This window comes from Bos indicus x Bos taurus, chromosome 10, assembly GCF_003369695.1.
Source record: "Bos indicus x Bos taurus breed Angus x Brahman F1 hybrid chromosome 10, Bos_hybrid_MaternalHap_v2.0, whole genome shotgun sequence".
In the NCBI taxonomy this organism is placed as follows: domain Eukaryota; kingdom Metazoa; phylum Chordata; class Mammalia; order Artiodactyla; family Bovidae; genus Bos; species Bos indicus x Bos taurus.
Window position 1 is genome coordinate 66,948,354 of NC_040085.1, and position 22,834 is coordinate 66,971,187.

Consider the following 22,834-nt stretch of genomic DNA (forward strand, 5'->3'; position numbering starts at 1 on the left):
TTGGCTCAAATCTTTTTTTTATTTTTAGCTGATTGCCAACTAAGAGTTATGACATTTTGAAAGAATTCCGTTTCTGACTTTCCTTGAACAATCAGAAGATCTAGCTACATTGGATTCACATTCTCACATGTCAGCAACTGGCCAGAGCTGTATAACAGCTGCCACATTTTGAAAGAGGAGAAATTCTCCAATGTATTAAGGTCTTCACTACCTCCTATTGTCTTATACTCAGCCCACTGTGTGTTACTGAGTTTAAAATGCTTCGGTTTTCAGATATGTGGGCTCTAGAGTTTTCTGCTCTAGAATTAATTTATCCCTGCAACAAGGCTCCCATGTTCAAGGCTTGGTGTTTGCCAAGCTGATACACTCTGAAGATTATATTTCCCTTTATACAATACAGCATTGGCACAACACACCTCAAGCTGTTTCAGTATGCCTAGCAAATCAATGTGATATAACCAATTAAAAAAAAAAAAAAGACCAAATTAAAAAAAATGAGACCAAATAAATTCAACTTCAATTCTTTGGTACTTTGATAACCATTGATTCCCTAGCTTTTTAACACTTTTAACTGTTTTAAAAATGGCTGCCAAGGAAACTTACAAAAGTGTGCTTTATAGTAACCATGGAACTATTAAAGAAAGGCTTTTTATGTGATGATTATTAGTTTTATATATTACAAATAGCTGGCAGAGTGTGTTCTTTTCAGTTTCTCTTCACTCAATTTCTGCATCTGTTTTCAAGTAATAGTTATTGAATTTTAATAAAATACCAATCCTTTTATATTGTTTCCCCTTTCATCTTCTGAATACATTTATTCTTTTATAGGTGATGGTGGCGAGCACCATAATAATTCAGAACATTGGAGGTAAGCAATTGCAAGTGCACAGCTTATGCCTAGACGTGGTGGAAACGATTTCCTCCTTTGGTTTCTTGCTTGCTACGGGTCCAGCAGGGAACCTAAACCTCTATAGACATAGGTATCTCAGAAGCCCTGTGTGTTGACCTATTAGTCTTTCTTTTTTAAAAGATCCTTTTTAGCAGCCCTTGTAGGACAATAGCTTCTAAATTCAGCTGCAGCCAAACCCTTGCTTTCAATCTTGTTATTAGGTCTGTAGCACACCTCTGAAGCGCTGGTTTTCTGTAGTTGTGGTAGTGGTGAAGTACAGCTTGGAAAAACTCTCCAGGTGATTCTGGGGTAGTTCCCCTCTATTTTTGTCCTGATCACCTGCTGTAATGTATACTGCTTTAGAAGGAGGGATGTTCCATGGCTGTGAACAGTCATGTGTAGAAAGGCAATCTCCTTTTGTAAGCACGAAATCGAAAATGACCATGTGGTGTACAAAATAAATATGCTTGAGACAAATAAGTATTCTCACATTTTTTGGAATTCCCTATTTTCCCATTTAAAAAAAAATGATCTGGTATCAAGAACTACAGAAACAAAAAGTACTGTTAATTATTGATCATTATTGACTAAATGTATTAAACATTTAAATCCAAAATCCTATGGGAATCATATTTGTATATGTTGTAAAGAAGTTACCATGTCTTAATTTTCTTTTACCATTTACTTGAGTGCTAAATAAATGTTTTTAATGTAAAGTTAAATACACAGAGTTAATATGATTACTAAGAACCATCAATCACAGTTTGTATTTTATGTAGAATTTTCAACTCAGGAATTTCGATCTGAATTTGTGGCTATGGCAAATGCCTGCTGGTGTATTCTCAGTATCCTTCACCCAGATCACTTCCTTGTCCTCTGAGCTGGTATGCAACTGTTATTGTTCCTGACTCTTTTAGCACTTGCTGTTAGGTCGAAGTTACCTCTGTATATGCATTCTTCCCCCACTATTATTATCAGCTCCTCCAAGTCAAGTATTAGTCTCTCTCTTTTTTTTTTTTTTTGTATTCCCGAAACCTAGCACAATATTTGGGACTTGATAAACCTTTTTTTCAACTAAATATTAGCTGAATATAATTTGTATGTGCTATTTGCAAGTACTTTGTAATATTCTAGCTGTATTTATCAAGAAGACCAAAGGGGACTTCTAGACTGATCATTAGCTTTAAATATTTGAAAAGCTGAACGTGAAACATGGAAAGATATTACAGTAATTTAGTATTATTCTGAAGGGCAGAACTGGCTCTAATGGGTAGAAATCTACAGTAATGCTGGTTTGGTTTCATTTGAAATACTAAGCTTTGTGATAATGGGAGATGTCCTACACTCCTTTGAAAAAGCTCTGATATTCCTGAAAAAATTCAAACAGAGGTGGTTGGTCAGTTGTCAGAATGTTCTAGAAAGAATTTCTGCATTTCAATTCAGTTTAGTCACTCAGTTGTGTCTGATTCTTTGTGACCCCATGGACTGCAGCACACCAGGCTTGCCTACACTGGAGCCTACTCAAACTCATGTCCTTCACGTCGGTGATGCCATCCAACCATCTCATCCTCTGTTGTCCCCTTCTCCTCCCACCTTCAATCTTTCCCAGCATCCAGCTCTTTTCCAATGAGTCAGTTCTTCACATCAGGTGGTCAAAGTATTGGAGTTTCAGCTTCAGCATCAGTCCTTACAATGAATATTCAAGACTGATTTCTTTTAGGATTGACTGGTTGGATCTCCTTGCAGTCCAAGAGTCTTCTCCAACACCACAGTTCAAAAGCATCAATTATTCAGTGTTCAGCTTTCTTTATAGTCCAACTCTCACATCCATACATGACTACTGGAAAAGCCATAGCTTTGACTAGATGGACCTTTGTTGGTAAAGTAATGTCTCTGCTTTTTAACATGCTGTCTAGGTTGGTCATCAGAGAAGGCAATGGCACCCCACTCCAGTACTCTTGCCTGGAAAATCCCATGGATGGAGGAGCCTGGTAGGCTGCAGTCCATGGGGTCGCTAAGAGTCGGACACGACTGAGCGACTTCACTTTCACTTTTCACTTTCATGCATTGGAGAAGGAAATGGCAACCCACTTCAGTGTTCTTGCCTGGAGAATCCCAGGGACAGGGGAGCCTGGTGGGCTGCTGTCTATGGGGTCGCACAGAGTCAGACACGCCTGATGCGACTTAGCAGCAGCAGCAGCAGGTTCGTCATAGCTCGTCTTCCGAGGAGCAAGTGTCTTTTAATTTCATGGCTGCAATCACCATCTGCAGTGATTTTGGAGCCCCGCAAAATAAAATCTCTTGCTGTTTCCATTGTTTCCCCATCTACTTGCCATGAAGTGATGGGACCGGATGCCATGATCCTAGTTTTCTGACTTGAGTTTTAAGCCAACTTTTTCACTCTCCTCTTCACTTTCATCAAGAGGCTTTTTAGTTCTTCTTCACCTTCTGCCATAAGGGTGGTGTCATCTGCATATCTGAGGTTATTGATATTTCTCCTGGCAATCTTGATTTCAGCTTGTGCTTAAGCCAGCCCGGCATTTTGCATAATGTACTCTGTATAGAAGTTAAATAAACAGGGTGACAACATACAGCCTTGACGTTCTCCTTTCCTGATTTGGAACCAGTCTGTTGTTCCATGTCCATTTCTAACTGTTCCTTCTCAGGAGGCAGGTCAGGTGGTCTGGTATTCCCATCTCTTTAAGACTTTTCCACATTTTGTTGTGATCCACACAGTTAAAGGCTTTGGCATAGTCAATAAAGCAGAAGTAGATATTTTTCTGTAACTCTTGCTTTTTTGATGATCCAACAGATGTTGGCAATTTGATCTCTGGTTCTTCTGCCTTTTCTAAATCCAGCTTGAACATCTGAAAGTTCACGGTTCATGTATTGCTGAAGCCTGGCTTGGAGGATTTTGAGCATTACTTAGCTAGCATGTGAGATAAGTGCAATTGTGCGGTAGTTTGAACATTCTTTGGCATTGCCTTTCTTTGGGATTAGATTGGGAGTGGGATTGGATTCCAACATTTGGTGGCAGATAAATCATCAGTTCTTTCAGCTCTAAGTTTGTTGATTTGCTTGCTTTGTTTTAGAAACTTTTTTTTTAAGTCACTTAAAAGCAGTCACAAAAATTTTTAATGTTCCTCCAATTCAGAAAAGCTGATAATGCTTGTTTAGTTTTTAGAATAATACCCTTGTGATTTTCTTCACATTTTCTAAAATTTTATTTATTGAGAGCCTACTAAGTAATACCTGAAACATATTTTCAAAGCTATTTTTCTTTTGTCTTAGCATGCATAAACCATTCCTTTATTAGAATAGAAATGGAAGCTTGCTGTTGTGAACAGAACACTGGGTTGGAAGTCAGGTGCCTATTTATTACAGGAAAGTTTCATGGAAGGGTTATACTTGGTTCAAAAGATGATTTGCTCTTTTCTTAGGTATTTTTAACAAGTCAGCCACTATTGCTGTAAAAACTTTCATGGATGCTGTTCTTTTTCAGAAAGGGGAGTCTCAGTTCTTAGAACTACCCTTTAGGGAAGCTGCTGAGCCTCTGAGGTTAAAGTCTAGGAACTCCAGCCTTAAGTAGTTTCTTGATTAACCTAAGTTGGGTCTGTGGAAGCCCTTAGCAGTTACTAAGCCATGTATGCTTGAGAAGAAACGGCATATTTATTTGGGAGGCTCTTTAATGTTGTACATATAACTTATTTGATGTTATTTCTTCCAAATGGATTTTGACTTTTTATTAATTGGAGATACATTAGATATTTATAAGATGATACGAAGTGTATAGAATCAGATTAAATGTTTGCATATCTTGCATGCCTACCTGCATATGTAATGTAGTTCAGATAGCATTTTTGGAAAGATGGGATATTCATTATTCGTATAAGTGGTCAGAGTTTTTCAGTGATTGTTTAGAAACGAGAAATAATATAATAAATTATCTTTAGGCCAGGCCTATACTTGACACTTTATACTTAACAGCAACACTTCAGGGTGGATGATATTATCCTCATTTTACAGAGGATGAGATCAGTGCTCAGAGGGGATAAGTGACTTGCTTACCTTTACCCCTTAATAAAGCCAGGATTCAAATCTCACTTTGTCTACTTCTAAAGGCTTTGTTTTTTCTGCTCTGATTTAGTAAATGTTGAAAAGCTATGAAAAGATTAAATGATGAGGATTTTAAAAGCTCCTTGGGGACAGGAACTATGTGTTTTCATTTGTTTTCCTAACTTGACCTAGTTTCTGGTAGAGGAACTCAATAAATAGTATTTGTTGAATGAATGAGACAATTAAAAAAATTCTATTTAGTTTTGCCAAATACCGAAATGAATCCGCCACAGGTATACATGTGTTCCCCGTCCTGAACCCTCCTCCCTCCTCCCTCCCCATACCATCCCTCTGGGTTGTCCCAGTGCACCAGAACTAATACAATATTGTAAAGTTTAAAAATAAAATAAAATTAAAATATCAAAAAAAAATTCTATTTAAAAAACTAAGATTTTGCCTTAATGAGACAATTTTATATAGCATATAAATGATACAGAGAAACTGAATGTCCATAGTGTTTAGAATTATATGAAAAATAAAAGGTTGAAAATATTGAGGAAAGTTAGATCTTATTTATGTAAAATAGAAAATAAAGTATTTTAAAATCTTCTACTTTTGCGTTAGGTAATCATATCTCAGATTAATGCTTTCTGGCTCTTTTATTCTTTGTAACATTTAAACATTTCTCAGTTTTCTTGAGATTCTATGTCCCTGATGAATCTATGAGAAAAGGAAACAGGGCCTGTAGAAGCAAGATGATCATGGATCAAGCAAAATTTTCCTTAATCAATATTTGTTCCATGAATCTTTCAGTAAGACTCAGTTTATTCCCTACTTCTATGTATTCCATGTCTATAAGTAACTTGTTCATTCATTTAGGTTTTTAAGTACCTAGCACTTGGTATTTAGTAAGTCTTATTTGTGTGTAAGTCTTATGTGCTGGAAGAAGCACAAGCTGGAATCAAGATTGCTGGGAGAAATATCAGTAACTTCAGATACGCAGATGACACCACCCTTATAGCAGAAAGTGAAGAGGAACTAAAAAGCCTCTTGATGAAAGTGAAAGAGGAGAGTGAAAAAGTTGGCTTAAAGCTCAACATTCAGAAAACTAAGATCATGCCATCTGGTCCCATCACTTCATGGCAAATAGATGGGGAAACAGTGGAAACAGTGTCAGACTTTATTTTTCTGAGCTCCAAAATCACTGTAGATGGTGATTGCAGCCATGAAATTTAAAGATGCTTACTCCTTGGAAGGAAAGTTATGACCAACCTAGATAGCATATTCAAAAGCAGAGACATTACTTTGCCAACAAAGGTCCACCTAGTCAAGGCTATGGTTTTTCCAGTGGTCACGTATGGATGTGAGAGTTGGACTGTGAAGAAAGCTGAGTACCGAAGAACTGATGCTTTTGAACTATGGTGTTGGAGAAGACTCTTGAGTCCCTTGGACTGCAAGGAGATCCAACCAGTCCATTCTAAAGGAGATCAGTCCTGGGTGTTCTTTGGAAAGACTGATGCTAAAGCTGAAACTCCAATACTTTGGCCACCTGATGTGAAGAGTTGACTCATTGGAAAAGACATGATGGAGGGATTGGGGGCAGGAGGAGAAGGGGACGACAGAGGATGGGATGGCTGGATGGCGTCACTGACTCAATGGACATGAGTCTGAGTGAACTCCGGGAGTTGGTGATGGACAAGGAGGCCTGGTGTTCTGCAATTCATGGGGTCGCAAAGAGTCGGACACGACTGGGTGACTGAACTGAACTGAGCTGAAGTCTTATTTATTATAGGAAGAAAGTAAGGAATAAGAGAAGGAGGAAGAGAAGGAAAAGCCAGCAACCTGGCTTGGAACTCCTTTAAAAGGAAGATCAACTGGGAAGAGAAGACCACACAGAATGCATAAGTGAGCATATGGTTTCTTTAGGGAAGAATCTACTGTCAGAACTTCACAGAAAATCTTTTTTTCCCCAATATCAGTCACATACCAAGTATTAGTCACAGGGAACTAGTGTGGTCTAACAAATAGATTGGAAAAGTCTACTGTCTTTGAAAAATCTGTGAACTTTATCATAGAAAAAAAAATATGACTCATTAAATTTAGTACTCTTATTCTTAGGATTATGGAAACTGTTACCTTTAGAAAATGGAGAACCACATGGTAAAATACTTCTTAGAAGCAATTCCTGATAGATTCCCAACACTGATGAATTGGGGTCCCAAAACAGACCAGAGCCAGAGAGAGCCCCCAGCTGCTTAGTGCCTCAGGCACCAGAGGGACATTTGCTGAGAGTCGTTGCTTAGACCAAAGTCAGAAAAGAAGCATCTGGAAGTTTTAATATTTAATGCTGTTATAGGGAAGAGAACTCTGGCTGAGGGCTTGAATTTAGTGGACTATAAGCAAAAGGATTAAGAACTGTAATAGCAAATAAGTACAGGTTTCCATATAGTTCCTCTAATTTGCTGGATTATGAAAGTCCTTTCCTAAAAACCAAGGGAAGTAGTTAGTGCCATATGTGTTTGCATTTGCATTAGGTTTGCGATAGATCACTCAGTTAGCTAAAATATCCTAGAAATCAAGCAGGAAACTCAAATCATCTTTACTTAAGCTAAGAGAAAGTCCTATTAACTCTGATGAGTACGTGGTAAAAGTGAAGGTAATTGGTGTTTCTGATCTCGTCTCTTGCCCAACTCAAAATGCAAGGAGAGTGGCTTCTAGGAGTATGTTAAATTCTTATTTTGCTCTTCTGAAATATGAAGGTCCACTGTTGATAGCATATTTTTTCCTTAGTTCTTTAAAAGAGAATAAAGACTGAATCACTGCTGCATATTGTGAAAGGAGAACCCTAAATATTAGATTTACTGAAACCTCCTAAAATGACCCAGATTTTCCGGACTGACAGAGAACCCACAGATCTACTCTGGCAGCCTTGATCCACACCTCAGTTTGGGAATCTAAACTTTAAGAGAAACTCAGAGCCCTTTTATGTGGTCAAGTTGCACAGTTCCTAAGTCTCATAAACAGAAAGGGATAAATTAGATCATTCTTAGTTGAGAATTATAAAAATGCCAAATTCTCAGTGTTTTTCAAAATTGGGACGTAATATTAAATTAGAAACTTTTTGGCTTTACTTTATTCGTGAAAAAAAAGTTGTTGTTGCTATTTTGTTTTGGTAAGACAGGGAAGCCTTAGAAGTACTAGTTTGTACTGTCACCCGGGAAACGGGTTGGGCGTGCTGTTACAATGCCATCTGCTGGTCAGCTCATCTGTAGTCTTTTTTGAGGCCTGAATAGTATTGTCCGGAAATTCTGGAAAGCTCTGTCTGAGAGTAGGAGAAATAGAGGAAATTTGGAGGGGGAATCTTTCTCAAAAGTCCTTCCTTTGACAAAATTTACTGGTTACATGTCATTTTATTTTATTTATTTATTTTTTTGATGGAGTCAGAGAGGAAATTTGCATTTTAAGCAAAGCCTTTAAAGGTGAAAATGAAGCCTGACAGATGATCCAGGTCAGTGGTTCTGTTAAGAGACCTAGTTACAGACCCCTGAAGCCTATCCATAGGTTCTTTCTGATGACAGATTATAGAACACATTCAGTAAGTTGATAAAGACCAAGGAGCATTATGTATACCTAAAGATGTTTCCTGAAGACTGGGCTATTGTAAGTAGTAAAAAGACACTGATAAAATGTATCAAGTGATCACAGCTCTTGAGGAACTTAAATTGTGAAGGAGAGGGGACAGAACAGAAAAGTAACCTTTTGGTTCTTCTAAGATACAGAATACATTTTCTGAACTTGCTAGCAGCTAAATTAACAAGTTTACTAACCCAAACTGGCTAGAGTAACTGAAGCAACTCTACCTGACTAGGACATGAAAAAAAGGGATCAATGAGATTTAGGTTACCTAACATACTTGTAATGTATGTTCTGTCTCTTCAAGTTAGACTTACAATACTGTGCTTTTCAATTTGACCTGTTAATCACAAGTATATATGAAGAATCTAGTTGGTACAAAGCTCATAAGGATACAAAGATACTGCCACAAATTGTTACAAGGCTACTATTAGGAAGAGAGAAACACTCACTGCCCATACTCAGAATAGGGAAGACAAAGTAGGAGCCACAGATGGAACAAAATGCTGCTGCTGCTGCTGCTAAGTTGCTTCAGTCGTGTCCGACTCTGTGCAACCCCATAGATGGAAGCCCACTAGGCTCCCCGGTTCCTGGGATTCTCCAGGCAAGAACACTGGAGTGGGTTGCCATTTCCTTCTCCATACATGTAATTTTTAAAATGTTTTTGAAAATAATGGATTTCTTAATAAAAAGTTTTATTGAAGTTTAATTATAGGGTTTTTAGAACCTAAATATTCTGGTCAGTTTTTATTCAAGTTTAAGATCTTGATAGATGATAAAACAAATATGTATATTTTCCTAGGGTTATTGAAGGGAAAAGTTCCTCCATATATTTTTTATTTCCATTTGTACACAAAGTAGGAAAATGACCCTGTTTTCAAATTTTTTTTTTAATCCTTTTTAAAAACGAGAGGTTCTGTTGTACCCTGTGTTGCGCGGGAATAGCCTTTCAGTGGTATTTGGACATTTAGGAACGCCAGGTTAATAAGACACATTGAATAGAATAAACCAGTTGCTATCCATGACTGAAAACATGTTTGAAGTAAAACTGAATCTCTTTTAGAAGGAAAGGCAAACTTATTATTTCCTCCCGCAGTTCATCTGTGTAGAACTGGCTGACTAATCCTTGAAGAAGTTGCTGAACTTTTCCCAAGTGCTGAAAAACTGAATTCTGTCTTAAAAATAGAGCTGTGTAATCTAAACCTTCATACATGTATTTTAAATGTTTAACAAAAAGGATAATTATTTTTGTAAACTTACGGTTTCTTAGGTCCAAACTCCAGTTGAAGTCTCCAAACTCCAATTTGTCTTCTCTTTTGCTTTTTTTGAGGAGTGCTGGGAAGAGTAGCCTATGAGAGAACAAGGATTTGTGGGAAGAGGGATTGATTTTTGTTATATATTTTTTTCAATTGCAGGGTAGTGTTAATATCTCAGATATGTAAGAATAGGAAACTTTCTCTTCTGAACTACAGTAATAGCTGTAGATAAAATAGAATCATCATGGTAAATCCAGTAGAGTCCTATCATGAGATCCTTTAGCTTGTCTGAGGCATGTTGACTAATCACTTTACCAAACCAGCTATAAAACTGAAATGAAAATACAGGTCAAAGTGAAACGAACATTTTAAGTGTTTTTAGCGCTTCTAACTTAGGTTCTATGTTACAGAAATTCTTTTGTTTTCTTTGAATGCAACTGTGAAACTCAGCTTTCAGAAACAATTTATTGTTTAAATGGTGATGAAAAAAGAATAATTCTGGGGAGTGCTCCTTTTGGTAGACCTTTCTTATTTTTCTTTGCTGTGGTGGATTTCTTCTTCACTTTTCTTCTCTGCACTTTCTCATAGTGTAACAGTTAATAGAGTAGATTTCTCAAGCCAGACGGGCTGTTTCCACTGGGCAAGTTAACTCTCTGAGTCTCCATTTCCTCATTTGTGAAATAAAGAATATCTGCCTCACAGGTTTGTGGTGAAGAAATAAATGTAAAGGAGAAAGTAACCTGTAAATCACTTGGAATAGGCATCCTAAGCCCCCGCCCCAATGTTGCTCTTCTTGTTAATTCTCCTCTTCCGAACCACTTCCCCTTTTGTGTTTTTTACATCTCTCCCCTCAGCCTCTATGCTCCCAACTCATGTGTTTCTCTTTATGATTAGATCAAACAATATTAATACCTTACCACTTGCTATTGCCTAATCAAATTTTACCCTATTTTAGTCTTTTCTTAATGTACAGTTGCTTCTCCTCATGGTTTGTATAAAATATTTTCAACTCCTGTGTTTTGATTAAGTTGACAGATTTTTTATTTCCTTCCTAGGGCAGTTTCTATTAAATGAGTTCTATTAGTTAGGTTTAAAATGAGGGAGAAAAGAATAGCTATTTAGTTAATGTGGTGAAACTAAATGATTTATAATGGCTGAGTACCTGTCACTAAGGTATGTCTTCTAGCCTTAATTCTGGCTTTGGTGGTATGGAGGCCAGAACCACTTAACTACAACCATGGCTTTTGTGGATGACCCCGCTCCAGCTATTATTTAGAGGACAACATGGTGTGTGTCGTATTAGGAGTCCATGCTGTGTATCTATGTCAGCAAAAATCATTTACAAATTCTTGCTTATGACCTGCCTGTAAGATAAGTCCTTAAACACTTCCTTATGCTATTAATAGAACACATGAGATGAAAGGTATGGCAGGCAACTTTTGGAGCATTGCAGGCGGATTCTTTACCAACTGAGCTATCAGGGAAGCCACTGGAAAAAACAATGGATACATAAGCATTCCTATTGATTTTATATTTTTGAAGCTTTTCCACTTTATTTTATTGAGCTGATTATTCTTTTTATGTAAATCTAATTAAGATGTATTCCTAACAACGTATATTTATAATATGTTAAGGTGCCAATCCTTGCATGAAAGTTTACTTGTGGTTAGGGAAAAATAATATATACAGTAGAAAGAGTGGTATCTTTCTTTGTTTCGTCAGTGGAGTTTCCCCCCCACATGAGTAGTTTTGTAGCTCTTAAAACAAACACCTGCATTCTCTAAGAAAGGAGCAATATTTTACATGTTTTGTTATATTTATATCTTGTATGCTGAGACTCTTTTTGAGAGAGAAACATATGTTTTATGAGTTCATATTTCTTGAAATATACATGATTCTCCAGACTGGAATCTAATGAAATAGGACTCTCGTTTGAAAATGAAAGAGTTAAGGCTACAACAGAGGATAAACATGATCAAATGATTAGCCAGGGGCTAATAGAAATTCTGGGAAGAATGACAGATTGTATATTAGGAAGAAATAGGATCTCATATTCATTGCAGCTTTTTACAACTAAAGATCTAAAAGAAATAATAGAAAATTACTGAAAGAGATGAATGTCTGAAACCTTAGTAAAGCATGTGGTATTGGATTAATCCAAGCAAGAAAGACTGATGGACAGATAATAAATTACATTGTGTAGGAAGTCTGCATTCCTTGTTTTAAAGGTACTTTTGTCTTTTTTTTTTTTTCCTTGCAAGATATATTTAAGTAGCCCTAGGCCAGTTTCAGAAAATTCAGTTCATGATTTTCATCATCACACCATATGTGTATGATTCTTTGGAATAGATAAAGTATTACAAACAAAGACCCCCAAATTCTTGAGTGGAGAAGGTTAATCTAAACCTTCCTTCTGTTCTGTACCAAACTGGTAGCATTTTTCCATATGAGAATATGAATGACTTAGAATATCTTTCCACATACAATTAATTGTGATGTCCCATAACTAACAAAGCATTTGAAGAAACGTGCTGTACTTCTGCTGACTAAAAGACTTTATTTCAACAGCTGTACTTCCACTGGGAAAAAAAGAAATAGTCATAAACTGGAAAGTGTGAATATGTGTATTTTCACTGAAGAGAAGTGACCATTAAGTGTTCTAAATTTTACTTTGCCATAGGTACATGTTGTTTTATTTTATTTTTTAAATGAGAAAGAGTGTATGTGTTTATATGTGTAAGTATTGCCTATCTTCATATAAACGTATATACAAACTAGTATACAACCTTTTTCCCCCAGGGTTGAGCAGTCATGCAGCACTGTAATAATTGTGAAGCTCAGCTACTTTTAAATTTGTTGGTTGAAAAACATACATTCTTTTTTGAAAACTCTTTGAGCTTTTCAATCAGTCTTTCCTCAGATTTTTGCCATTCAGACTTGGCATTCATTTATGTTCTTGGTTTTTGTAGGTCCAAGGAGAAAGTGAAATGTTTCCTGAAATATAAATAAGTAATAAAATTAACATGCACACAGAGTGCTCTCTATTCTTCATGGACATATACTTGTTGGCTCTTTTTAAATATATACTTAATCTCTAGGGGAAACAGAGATTATTACTCTGTTAAACTGACTCCACATCATCTGGGTTTCTGTAGTTACTTAAGCATTTAAGTTTAAGCTCAAGTATTTACATATAAATGAGTTCTCTATTCTGTAACCATATGAAAACATTTCCCAGTGTGGGATGGAAGGTTTATAAGATGTGAGATTTTTTGTTTTTTAATAGCTACACCAGAAATAGGATCATTATTAAAATGCTGTAAAAGCAGGTTATTTCTTGGATCCTGTCTGATAGAGTGTGAGAAGTAATGCTAACTTTGGGTTTTGTTTACATAATATAAAGGAGCCCTGTTAATAAAACAGAATAATAATTGTAAGTTTTGTCCCTTTAATGTGCTTAATAATTTCAATTGGATCTTTTCTAATCTGTTTTGGAGAGCAATTTAAAATGTAACTCATTTTGCATTTTGCTTTTGTTTTATAATAGCATGAGTCCACAGTGTGTGTGGAAGGACAGTAGCAGAGAAAGAGGAGAAGTGAGACTACTGGGGGGAGGTCTCTCTCTAATAAAAACAAATAATCAGATTTATTAGCTATACTTATTTATCTCTTATTTCTCTATCAGTTGTTGCTACACTAAACTCTAATGCCTTGTACTGGGAGATAGCATTACGAGTTTTTGTCTAGCTTCACGGGAAGATCCCCTGGACTAGGAAATAACAACCCACTCCAGTATTCTTGCCTGGAAAGTTTCCATGGACAGAAGAGTTTGGTGGGCTACAAAGTCCATGGGGTCCCAAAGAGTCAGATATGACTGAGCACACATGTACACATGCACACACACAAGCAAAATTTTGTTTCTAAGTGGGTTGTAATCAAGAACCTTTCTCTTACCTAAATCTTTTGCCTTGAACTTGAAATGTAAACAAAAGATACCTAATGAGCTTACCAATTATTCTTCTCTACAAAGAATATTAATTATTTATCTTTATTTATCTCCGTTCCTGGTATGTATCTTTCTTTGAGGACAGTGCAGTATGAATTAATCTTCCACATGCTGTCATATCCCAAATCGGTATCCGTGTTTCTAAATAAGATTATTCTGTAAATGGTTAAAAGTTATAGGATTCTAATAGGAACTCTTTTTATTCTGTCTGCAGCTATGTCATCTTATCTTTTAATCATTAAAACAGAACTTCCTGCTACTATATCAGAATTTTTATCTGGAGACTACAGTGGGTAAGAAAAAGTATTTCACATTGTATTCATTTATTTATTAATTCAATAAATATCTATTAAGCCCTTGTGGGAAATAAGGTAAATGTAGTTCCTGCCCTCAAGACACTTACAAAGTTATGTGGAGACAGTGGTCCTAGAGAAGGAACCCCTGCAGACCGCTGGTGGTAACCATTATGTTCAGAACAATGGTCTGTGAATCCTCTGACAGGCCAATGGCAATCCCTGCTTTCCATGGGGGTATGAAAGAGCAGGACAAGTATGAGCCAGCTCTTAGAGAAGAGTGGAGGAGAAATTTCTGGATATGAAATGTTGGCTGGAGGAGCAGGGAGGCTGAAAGCACTGACGGTAAAGGTCTTAAAGGAGGGAGCAGATAATCCTGCTGTCACTTTTCAGCAAACCACAGTGATAAAGAGAAATCAGAGTGATAAAGTTACAGCGGACTTGTGTAAAATCCTGTTATAAAGCATTATTGGAAAAAAAATTGTTTCATTTCCTGTTTTTAACAATATTATATATAATACTAAACCATGTTATACTGCCCTTTTTTTTTTTTTTTTATAAAAACACTGGGTTCTAAAGACTATTAATTCATCTTTTTTTATGAGGAAAAAGTCCAAATTAATTATACTTTTCCTCTTACTATATATAACATGAAATTTTGAGAAAAACGAACTTGAAAGGGCTAAATGAATCCTTTTAATTGTCATCAAATTAATTCATATAATTTCTAAATCACAACACCAAAACCCATCAGACTTTTTGATTTAAATATTTGGTTGTTTTGCTCCAATATTTTGTTCCAACTTCTTCTGGATTGCAGGGCAAGTTTTCAAAATTGAGTTTTAGCTTTTACAAGTTGGCTTCCATGAAAGAATTCTACTTAGACAACTACAAATACATATTTATAAGAAAAATATGATATAGTTTAGGTCTGAATAGGAACTGTGATTGATAAAAAGGTAAGGAGAAGTCCTTACCGATTTTTCATCATTGGAAGATGTGCTTTTGTGTAGTACTTTACAGTTGACAAAGTTTCCATATTCATTGTCACATTTGATACTTAGAGCTACCTTGTTTTATCTGTAGCTTTATCTAGTTTTAAGTTTTATGCTCTTATTTTGATAAACAATTGCTAAATGACATACCTATGTAAAATTTGCTTTTACATGTGCTGTAAAAAATAATGAGGACAACTTCTATTACTCAAAAAATTCTATGCCATAAATTTCCATTATAATTTAGGGCTAAGAAACTCAAGGCAGTAAGAGGTAAAATGAAGAATGTTAGGCTAAGAGTAAGGAAACATGTGTTCTATTCATTTCATATTCAGTAATCTCAGGAAATTAATTTAACTTCTTTGGCCGTATAACTTAATTTTGAGCCTGAGGTTTCTTTATCTGGTGTAATGGTGGTACTGGTATTGCCTTCTTCACAAAGTTGTTGGGATGACCGAGTAAGATATGATACATATACATGCTTTTGTAAGCTGATAGCATAATGTGAGTGTGGGAAATCAAGCAACTCCATAATGTTGTATGTCAGTTACAACTCAATTTTTAAAAAGAAATTGCAATAATAATGACTGTATAAAGGTGGCTTTTCCCTATTTGCTCTAACTGCCAGAAAGGTCAAAGTCAAATTTGAATGTATTGCATTAACTGTGTTAATCTTAATAGTTGTCACATGTGTTCTCCTTTTTCTTGATCCTGAATTTGGTTACTTCTATTTACTTTTTTTATGTCATATGTCTTTGCGGAAAGAAGAGGGACAAAAATACATATAAAGTTTTGGAAATAATTAAGGTAGTACGTGACAGAATTGCTATTAAAACTTAGGTCTTCTTTCTTTAAAAGTGATACTTTTACCATAGTGTCATTTTAAGTTAGTTGTCATTTTCTTATTTTCTCTAATTTGTTTAAAGAAGGAAATAAAAAGTAACTCCCATCTTATTCATATTAGAAGAAAATTGATCAGTTATTTTTGCATCAGAAATGAATTTTTAAAGCTGTATATACTTCAAAATACTGTGAACAGTTTGCAACATCTGTTAACGATGTTTTAAAATTGCTCATCTTGTTTTAAATGTAATATATATTCACTTATTTTGGATTTCAAAGTTTTGAAAAGCATTAGAAAGTGACTAATTATATTAATTGGTTAGAATGCAGATAAATCATGTCTTTAAATTTTAATACTATGAAAAAAGTTTAATACTATGAAATAATTAAGAAATAAATGTTATGGTAATTGATTTGACTACCTAGCACAGTTTAGTTCCAGGTAGAGTTACAGAGCAGTATTTCTTCTGTGAGATCAATATAATATTGGTGTACTTTTAGGTTTCGAGTTACAATAAATTGCAGTTAAGAATTTTCAGTTGTGCTTATGTTCTGTGTTATATGTGAGATTTGATGTACCTTTGTGAAAAATAAACCTTTATAAAGATGTTATCAAAAAGAAACTACTTTTGTAATATTCTAATTTCAAAAATTATTATTAGAAGTCAGAAGCTATTTAATACTTATACCAAACTTTTATGAGGCATCTATATTTTTCATAGAGTAACATTTAAAAAAATCTATGGCTGTTATAACTTGGAAGTTCTATGTTAACATTTAATGATCTTGTCAGCAGAATATGATTGACACAATTAAGTTGTCTTGCATTTGAGTTACATAATTGATATGGGATGTGAGTAAGATCCTAATTCAGAACATATGATACTCTTGTTCCATTCCGTTCAAGAATGAAATTAAAGCAACTTATAAATAAATCTGGTTTTCATTAAAATATGGGGAAAAATCTGCATGCCAAAGCATTTGCAATGCAGCTAGGGATCTATACCATATATTTCATACTTGGAACAATTTTATCATATAGGATTAGTCCACAGATCACACGAGTTTTCTAGGAAGTGTAAAACTTTTTACTCTAAATCTTTTGGCTTGAAGAGAATATATATTTAGATCACAGTAGGAAACAGGGGTTCTGTTAGATAACTCTTTTCTTCCCCTACTTAGGAAAAATTTTAAGGTTAGCATATTCTTCTAAAATCTTGATTTTTCAATTGTGCTTCTGCAATTTCTTTGTACTGGCTTGTATTTCTCAAGCTGGAGTTTTATTTTGTAAAGTTTAGTCATTTCTGCTCCTTGGAAAATATCCATTGCCAAATACAATTCAGTTGACTGTGACATGCACATGAAATTTGAGCTAATTTTACTGTGCATTACTGTATTGCTTGATTGTTGACAAATAGTAAAGAAAAGCATTGTATTTATAATTGGCTGTGTTAACATAACTTAATAAAGATAAGAAATGACTAATATTAATCAGTAGCCAAACTAGGGATAGAGAAAATTTTTTTAAAAGTTCTTTTTAATATCAGAAATTAAAAGTGTAGTCTTGTGAAGAGGAGAGCGTAAAGAAATCACAGTCTTGAGAAAAATGAGGCCATAAATTCAGAGTGACTATTCAAGAATAGAGAGTATTTCCATTGCTTCTGTTACTAAGATTGTCATTGTCCTTTTGCTGATTTTGTAGACATATACAATGAAGTTGTTGAAGCAGATGATCTCTGAGGTCCCTTCTAGTTCTAGCATTCCATAACTCTGAGATTCCGAGTTACCACTGGGAGGAGGTAAACTTATCTTCAGACCCAAAGCTTTGGGCAATCGTGTAACTTCCGTGGACATGAGTGAATTATGATCTGAAATAATGTAAAGTTATAAAGTATAATACATAATAGTAAATGTTATAGAGTGCAGGGTTTCCAAGTGTTCCTAAGAATCTTAATGCAGGAGAAAAGAATCTTTGGTCCATAGGATTAATGTGCCCAATTCTTGCTTTGTGACAGGAGGGACAGCAGAACTAACAGATGGAATCTTCTTTGGTGTGCCTCTGGGCCTTTTTTTCTCCTGGCGCTGCAACTGTCTGAGTCTGTTTTGGGTCACAGAAGGAAAGAGATTTCAGGCATGGAGCCCTGGGCTTTTTGCCAGCTTTAGAAATTTAGTTGCCAGGTGTTCCTCGGTGAGGGATATTTTGAAGCTCTCATTTCCATGCGTATTCAAGAGTGAGTAGAAGACGAATATGCCAGGAAGTGTCATGTTGTATTTGTAATCTCCATGCTCTCTTAGAACCTCCTGCATACCAGGACTTGAGGGGCATGTGCAGATGTAGAGAGCACAGCTTCAGGCCCATTAGCTAGAAATACTTGTGTGCAGGATTTAGTGTCTGGCATGTGCATTTCCTAAAGACATGAGTTAGGGTGGAGAAGGGCAAGCTGTGATCATGGTGTTTCTTCAGCTGCTGCTCCTTCTCTTGTTCTGTTAAAGAGGAAGTTGTCAGCACCCAGCAGTACCTTTTCGAGATACATTAGAGAGGACTTCTTCATAAACTAAGGTGTGAAAGAGACACAGTGAGTCATAACGTTTGTGTTAAAACCCATGGGTTGAAGCCGATTTAAAGGAAAACCTTTTCTTTCTTTTTTTAAAAAATTGAGATATTGATGCTTGTGTTGGTGCTTAGTTGCTTCAGTCGTGTCCGACTCTTTGCGACCCCATGGACCACAGCCTGCCAGGCCCCTCTGTCCATGGGGATTCTCCTGACAAGAATACTGGAGTGGGTGGCCGTGCCCTCCTCCAGGGGATCTTCCTGACCCAGGGATTGAACCCATGTCTCCTACATTGCAGGCGGATTCTTTACTGCTGAGTCACTGAAGTTAACATATAACATTGTCAACTATATATTGTGTGAGTTTCAGGTATCCAATGTATAAATTTGATACACATATATTGTGGTATGATTACCACTGTGGTGTTTAGCTGATACCTCCATTACCTCACATAATTATCATTTCTTTTTTGTGGTGAGAATATTTAAGATTCTGTCTCTTAGCAACTTCCAAGTATATAAAATAATTCTGTTAATTATAATCACATTGTTTTGCATTCGAGTCCCAGAACTTATTCATCCTCTAACTGCAAATTTGTACCGTTTGACCAACATCTCCTCCATTCCCTTACCTACCAGCCCCTGCTAACCACCATTCTATTGTTTCTTAAATTCCACATGTACATGATATACAGTATTTGTCTTTTTCTGTCTGACTGATCTCTTAGCATAATGTCCTCAGTGTCCATCAGTGTTGTCACAAACGGCAAAATATCTTTCTCATGGCTGAATAATATTCCCGTGTGTGTGTGTGTGTGTGTTTTATCCCACATTTTCTTTATCCCTTCATCCATTGACAGACACTTAAATTGTTTCCGTATCTTGGCTACTGTGAATAATAGCCTATAAACATGGGAGTGCAGATATCTTTTTGATATCCTGTTTTCATTGTCTTTAAATATATGCCCAGATATGGGATTGTTGGATCAATCATGTGGTAGTTCTGCATTTACTTTTTTGAGGAACTGTTTTCCATAGTGGTTGAACCAATTCACATTCCCACCAAAAGTGCACAGATCTTCTTTTTCTCCACATCCCTGCCAATACTTGTTGTCTCTTGTCTTTTTGATGATATACATACTAACAGGTGTGAGATGATATTTCCTTGCGATTTTGATTTGTATTTCCCTGATTAGTGATATTGGTCATCTTTTCATGTACCTGTTAACCATTCATATATCTTCTTTGGGAAAAAATATCTATTTATTTACTTTGCCCATTTAGAAATTGGATTTGTTTGATTTTCTGCTATTGAATTGTAAGAGTTCTCTATATATTTTGAATATTAGCCCTTCATCAGATATATGATTTGGAAATATTTTCTCTCGTTCTGTAGACTGCCTTTTCATTCTGGTAATTGTTTCTTTTATTGTACAGAACTTTTCATTTTGATATAGTTCCATTTATTTTTGCTTTTGTTGCTTGTGCTTTTGGTGTCATATTAAAAAAAAAATTATTGCCAAGACCGATGTCAAGGAGCATTTTCTTTATGTTTTCTTCTATAAATTATATAGTTTCAGGTTTTACATTTGAGTATTTATTTCAAGTTAATTTTTGTGAATGGTATAAGATAGATTTCATTTTTCTGTATATGGCTATCCAATTTCCTCAGTCTAATTTTTTGAAAAGACTCCCACTGAATATTCTTGAGTCCTTTCTCAAATATTCGTTGACAGTATATGGGGTGGGAGAGTATGCCGAGGCGCCATAGTCTGTTCCTTTGAACTATGTGCCTGTTTTATGCCAGGACTGTATTGTTTTGATTACTAAAGCTTTGCAGTATACTTTGAAGTCAACTTGGTTTTCTTTCTCAGGATTGCTTTGGCTATTTGGAGCCTTTTGTAGTTCCATACAAATTTTAGAATTTTTGTTCTATTTTGAGAAAAAAACTGTCGTTAGGACTTGATAGGGATTGCACTGACTATAGATAGCTTTGGATAGTTTGGACATTTTAACAATATTGATTATTTTGATCCATGAACACAGTTGTTTGTGTCTTCAATTTCTTTCATTTAAGTTTGACTGTCTTTCACTTCTTTGGTTAAATATTTATAAGTATTTTATTGCTTTCATGCTATTGTGAGTGGGATACAGACCAGGAGCTGACTGTGGCTCAGATCATGAACTCCTTATTGCCAAATTCAGACTGAAATTGAAGAAAGTATGGAAAACCACTAGACCATTCAGGTATGACCTGAGTGAAATCCCTTATGATTATACAGTGGAAGTGAGAAATAGATTTAAGGGACTAGATCTGATAGAGTGCCTGAGAACTATGGACGGAGGTTTCTGACATTTTGCAGGAGACAGGAATCAAGACCATCCCCAAGAAAAAGAAATGCAGAAAAGCAAAATGGCTGTCTGAGGAGGCCTTACAAATAGCTATGAAAAGAAGAGGAGTGAAAAGCAAAGGAGAAAAGGAAAGATACACACATCTGAATGTAGAGTTCCAAAGAATAGCAAGGAGAGATAAGAAAGCCTTCCTCAGTGATCAATACAAAGAAATAGAGGAAAATAATAGAATGGGAAAGACCAGAGATCTCTTCAAGAAAATTAGACATACCATGGGAACATTCATGCAAAGATGGGCTCAATAAAGGACAGAAATGGTATGGACCTAACAGAAGTAGAAGATATTAAGAGGAGGTGGCAAGAATATACAGAAGAACTATCCAAAAAATCTTCATGACCCAGATAACCACGATACTGTGATCACTCACCTAGAACCAGACATTCTGGAGTCTGAAGTCATGTGGGCCTTAGGAAGCATCACTACAAACAAAGCTAGTGGAGGTGATGGAATTCAGTGGAGCTATTTCAGATCCTGAAAGATGATGCTGTGAAAGTGCTGCACTCAATATGCCAGCAAATGTGGAAAATTGAGCAGTGGCCACAGGACTGAAAAAGGTCAGTTTTCATTCCAATCCCAAAGAAAGGCAATCTCAGAGAATGTTCAAACTACCACACAATTGCAGTTATCTCACACATAAGCAAAGTAATGCTCAAAATTCTCCAAGTCAGGCTTCAACAGTACATGAACCATGAAATTCCAGATGTTCAAGCTGGATTTAGAAAAGGCAGAGGAACCAGAGATCAAATTGCCAACATTTGCTGGATCATTGAAAAAGCAAGAGAGTTCTAGAAACACATCTATTTCTGCTTTATTGACTATGCCAAACCTTTGACTGTGTGGATCACAACAAACTGTGGAAAATTCTGAAAGAGATGGGAATTCCAGACCACCTGACCTACCTCCTGAGAACTTTGTATGCAAACCAAGAAGCAACAGTTAGAACTAGACATGGAACAACAGACTGGTTCCAAATTGGGAAAGGAGTACATCAAGGCTGTATATTGTCACCCTGCTAATTTAACTTCTTCTTTTTTTTTTTTTTTTTTTGCTTATTTAACTTCTATGCAGAGTAGTACATCATGAGAAACACTGGGCTGGAGGAAGCACAAGCTGGAATCAAGATTGCCAGGAGAAATATCAATAAGCTCAGATATGCAGATGACACCACCCTTATGGCGGAAAGCCAAGAAGAACTAAAGAGCCTCTTGATGAAAGTGAAAGAGGAGAGTGAAAAAGTTGGCTTAAAGCTCAACATTCAGAAAACTAAGATCATGGCATCCAATCCCATCACTTCATGGCAAATAGATGGGGAAATAATGGAAACAGCAAGAGCCTTTATTTTCTTGGGCTCCAAAATCACTGCAGATGGTGATTGCAGTCATGAAAGTAAAAGTCGCTTGCTCCTTGGAAGAAAAGTTATGACCAAGCTAGACAGCATATTAAAAAGCAGAGACATTCCTTTGCCAACAAAGGTCCATCGAGTCAAGGCTATGGTTTTTCCAGTAGTCATGTATGGATCTGAGAGCTGGACTGTAAAGAAAGCTGAGTGCTGAAGAATTGGTGTTTCTGAACTGTGGTGTTGGAGAAGACTCTTGGGAGTCCCTTGGACTGCAAGGAGATCAAACCAGTCCATCCTAAAGGAAATCAGTCCTGATTATTTATTGGAAGGATTGATGCTGAAGCTGAAACTCCAGTACTCTGGCCACCTGATGCGAAGAACTGACTCATTGGAAAAGACCTTGATGCTGGGAAAGATTGAAAGCAGGAGGAGAAGGCGACAACAGAATATGAGATGGTTGGATGGCATCACCAACTCGATGGACATGAGTTTAAGTAAGCTCCGGAAGTTGGTGATGGACAGGGAAGCCTGGCATGCTGCAGTCCACAGGATCGCAAAGA

General features: G+C 36.1%; 1 protein-coding gene across 2 annotated transcripts in view; it reads left to right on the plus strand.

The window, feature by feature from the left end:
- The window catches only part of SLC38A6 (solute carrier family 38 member 6), a 71,537-nt gene that overhangs the window by 23,646 nt on the left and 25,057 nt on the right, over nucleotides 1-22,834 (plus strand). For both annotated transcript variants that reach the window (XM_027554260.1, XM_027554261.1), the window contains 2 exons: nucleotides 829-868; nucleotides 14,055-14,133. In XM_027554260.1, coding sequence (XP_027410061.1) covers nucleotides 829-868; nucleotides 14,055-14,133 — 119 coding nt within the window. The remainder of the gene's footprint in view (nucleotides 1-828; nucleotides 869-14,054; nucleotides 14,134-22,834) is intronic.